Below are 4,273 nucleotides of genomic sequence, written 5' to 3' on the forward strand. Positions count from 1 at the left end.
CATGATTGGACATGATTATCGAGAAGTGGCTTTCTATACAGACTGCTCAGACTTGGTGAAGATGGTGTCTTCCCCTCAAGACTGGCCGGCTTTCAAAACCTATCTCGACGATATAGAGATGGATTTGGAGGGGTTTTCTTCTTTCTCCTTATCTTTTATTCTCAAAAATGCTAATGTCAGTGCGGATTCTTTAGCACGCCAAGCGCGTACATCACTGCAGCATGTTTTGTTTGTAAATTTTTTTCCTTCGCATTGGCTCATATGAGCTGATCTTTTTGTTGATAAAAAAAAATAAAAAAAAAGGTGTGATTTTAATTACACTGAACTGTACCTTTATAATACAGGTGTCAGTATCATAAATAAAAAATATGAACAACGAAGAGGGTACTGGAAAATATATTCGTATGCACGTCAAGTTGGTCCAATAATGAGTATCAAACAGAAAAATTACTAAGAATAACATGTATTATCCATAAAACCATTTATAAGATCTTGGTATTGATGTCCAAAAAAAAGATCTTCAATGCATCTCATTTTTATTTTTAATACAACGTTTCTAACGTTTCCATAAATCCTGATCCGATTCAAAACTCTACTTTTTGGTGAATCTCTCTTTCAAGATCTTCACACCCATATACCTGCATGCGAATAGTCATGGAAAAATCGTTAGCCTTTAGCCAAAAATACAAACATCAACATAATACATATGTGATAGTTTTACCTGCCAAGCATCATAACGGTGGCTTGAGGGTTTGTCCCGGGACAATAACCAACGGTCGACATATCAATGACTCTGAGTCGGTCGATACCAATAACTTTATAATCCCCATCGACTACTTTACCCACAACACATCCTCCATGGTAATGCCAAATAGTTGTAACTGTATGCTGACAAAATTCCTCAGCTGATGGAGGCAACGAGGCTCCAGGACCACTTCTCGGCGGCCTTAGATTGACTGGAGTACTCGCCGTGAGGTTAAGCAAATACTCAAACGGCATATCCGCATACTTATACCTAGAAAATGCCTTAGATTGTACGACCCTCTCTATAGTTTGGATCCCTCGAATGCAACGTTTAAGGTCGTCCGGATGTTGGAAATAGTTGAAAGTTACGACCGGATTATCTTTCGGATTTCGTGTCTTGAGTTCTAAATGACCCGTTGATAGTGGGCCCATTACTTTCTCCAAAAGGAAGCCTCCTTGAAAAGGTTGGGCTGATGATAATTTGGTCATTGAATTTGACTCTAGTAGTGTTGCCCTTGGTGAAAACATTGCGTAGTAGTCTCTAGTAGATGATCCACTAGAACCACCGCCACCTCCGCCAAAATTCTCACCACCGGCGGCTTCCACATATGTTCCTTCGCCGGTAATCCCGACAACCTCGATGAGTGAGACCTCGACCGGGACCGGAGAGGGGATGAACACGGCGTTCATAGGGTTATCGTGCATGCCTTGGCCCACTTGAGGCTGGTCCATCACCACCGTGATATTTTGTGCCTGTAGTTGAGCTGATGGACCAACACCACTTAGCATCAGAAGTTGTGGGCTCCCTAGGGTTCCGGCCGATAGGATGATCTCGTTCAATGCGCCTTCCTTTAGGTAAGCTCGGTGGGCCTGACCGGTCTGGTCTCGGTAAACAACTCCGTTAGCTATTGGCTTGGTGGTACCTTAAACGTGAATAATTGGGAATTGATTGTTAGTTAATCATATGATATAATGTTTTAACAGAATTATGCATTAGAATAAAGTGATAAGAAAGACTTGATTTATGAACAAAAGTAATGGACTAAGAGAATTTACATGAAATATATAGTGAAAAAGAAATAAAGACATTGATTTTGCACAAATGTCAATCAAACCACATCAATTTATTAAGAGAAAAAGTTAGGATGACTTATAAACTTAAACCCATGAAAATGCATTTAGTAGTGTATAATATATCCAACTTCTAACATTGTATGTATTTATTTATTCGGTGATTTTATACTAGAAAAGTAGAAATGTTACATTAAGTACCTCGAGTTCGAAACAAGATCCGGTGGACAGTAGCATGCAAAAGAACGGTAATACCCTTGGGATCGGCGTACTCTAACAAATCGGCGGCGGTGTGTCTATGGCCATTGTGGTCAAAAATAGTACCGCCAAATTTGGTGCCATTGATGTGATCATAAGTGAAACCATTGTTAGGGACAATCCCAGCCTCCAATAAGCCGTCTCTCACGGCGGTTTGCCACGGCCCCATCGGAGGCTGAAAGGCCACTTTAGCTTCTACCCACTGGTACGACTCGTTCGCTAGCGCTCCGTCCCAACCCATGTTCCTAACAACATTTCAATTCGTATTAATTATGTTATACCATCGACGGACCAAAGGCAACAACAATAATAACTAATTTTCCAACAAAAAACAAAAAAAGGAAAAAAAAATAACTACAATCATAAATACTATGTTAAATGAATACAGTTGTATATATCATCTGTTGTCCTACATATATTAATGTATGTCCATATGGATTGATCAAATATTTATTTCCATGATGGAAACTTTTTATATATAGAAAGTGGAAAAACTCGGATACTTTTTTGTTATTCAAAGCACTCGAACTATGATTTTAAATTTCAGTGTGAATCCTTCAATCTCTCTACAGCGAGAGTTGGTAGGGACGATAATTTTATTTTTTTACTATGCATCACAAACTAATTACGCCATTTTTTCAAGAATAATTTAAACTAGACTGTAGACATTCTAACCTATGGTGTAGTGAAAACGGTCGCAAGATATTATGCATTATTTACTTATAATTAACTTATACTAATACTTATAGATAAAGTAGACGAAAAGACTTTCTGAATTAAAAAATTCATCGTAGGTGAAATGTATATTTGTAAATATACGCATGCACGCGTATTAGTATTTCAGATGCACTAACCTAACGTATTTGGTGCCGGCACGTGTGTAGAAGCCGGCGTTGAGAGCGCTTCCGCCACCGAGAACTCGAGCACGTGCGTTAATGACGCCGTCCTCCGATACAAAACGCTGAGATGGTGAGGCCTCAGACAAGTCAGAGAGAGCGGCTCCGAAAGACGAGAGCCTCGTGATATTGGGGTTGTCGTACGGTGCGCCACCGCGTTCGAGCAGTAAAACGCTAGCGTTTTGAGACAGCGTTGCGGCTAGAGGGCACCCGGCGGTCCCACCACCGATGATAATGTAGTCGTAGTACGACGTCTTCGGACTTCCTGTGGCGTTCCGCATGAAGGAGTAGTTTGGAGCTGCGACCAAAAAGGTAAAGCTGTAACACAGTACTATAATATGAATACACAGATACATAAGAAATCTATTTGTAGTATATGAATATGATTACCTTTGTCAGAAGAACAAATTGGAGAATGGATGAAAAGTGAGAGAGCAACAAACAATCTCCATGACCAAAATCTATCCAACATTATTACAAAATTGAAGTTAAACAAAATCTAGAGTATAATTTTCTCACTTTGTATGCGTATATATATGTATATGATAATATATGAGACTTGTGTTTTTTCTAATAAAGGTTTGTGATAAGCTATGGTTGAAATTAATGGTTTCGACCTTTCCACTATTTATATAGCTAGAGGCAATTAAGAGTCCATCTAATTCTGAGGAAATGCAACACCAAGATTCTCTGTTTATTTTCATGGACACGTGTCAAATTGAGAAGCAGATAATAGACCCCCAAAATATGAATAAATAAATGTCATTTAAAGAAAATGCAAATTAGATGGGAGTCTCATGAGAGAAAAAAAACTAAATGGACCGATAAAACTTATAGGGAATGCAATATAGAAATTGGTACACTCAACCTGTCTCTCTTGGACACATGAATAAAGAAATCCGAAAATGGAAATAAAATTAAATTTATGATTATATTTTTAGTGGCCAACGTCCATCAATATTATGTTAAAGACCATGACGTCCATTAATAGACAGTTTGGTTACAGTTAAAATGCACCTACTCTTTCTCTTTGTCATTTGATCGTAATAACTAATAACTAACTAAGCCGAATATGTAGGTGGAAATAATGGACAACAATAGTTTCTCTAATGATTTAAGTATGATAATAGAATGTTATAATCCATACATGATATATAGATTAAAAAAACAATTTTTGAACATAACAACATATTCAAATTCGGATTAGGTAGTAGAACCCGAAACTGATTTAGGTTTAACAATATTCTAGATGAGAAAATTTTATTGAAATATGTTGAAGAAACAATTGTTGCTTAAGAGGATTG

General features: G+C 37.8%; 1 protein-coding gene across 1 annotated transcript; it reads right to left on the minus strand.

Annotated features, from left to right (window-relative positions):
• Positions 386-3,578, minus strand: LOC104739903 (protein HOTHEAD-like). Its single transcript, XM_010460381.1, has 5 exons — positions 3,360-3,578; positions 2,928-3,267; positions 2,017-2,318; positions 722-1,667; positions 386-638 (listed from the first exon to the last, which is right to left on the minus strand). The coding sequence occupies exons 1-5, from the start codon at positions 3,439-3,441 to the stop codon at positions 593-595; spliced, it is 1,716 nt and encodes a 571-aa protein (XP_010458683.1). The 5' UTR covers positions 3,442-3,578; the 3' UTR covers positions 386-592.

The sequence above is a fragment of the Camelina sativa genome, chromosome 14 (assembly GCF_000633955.1).
Source record: "Camelina sativa cultivar DH55 chromosome 14, Cs, whole genome shotgun sequence".
NCBI classification, from domain to species: Eukaryota; Viridiplantae; Streptophyta; class Magnoliopsida; order Brassicales; family Brassicaceae; genus Camelina; species Camelina sativa.

Excerpts from the sequence above, each read along its gene's own strand:
- LOC104739903 (XM_010460381.1), bottom strand. The coding sequence starts at position 3,441 with ATGTTGGATAGATTTTGGTCATGGAGATTGTTTGTTGCTCTCTCACTT. Across the intron at positions 2,319-2,927 it reads GCCGGCACCAAATACGTTAG|GAACATGGGTTGGGACGGAG; the intron begins GTTAGTGCATCT and ends AAATGTTGTTAG. Across the intron at positions 639-721 it reads ACCGTTATGATGCTTGGCAG|GTATATGGGTGTGAAGATCT; the intron begins GTAAAACTATCA and ends ATTCGCATGCAG.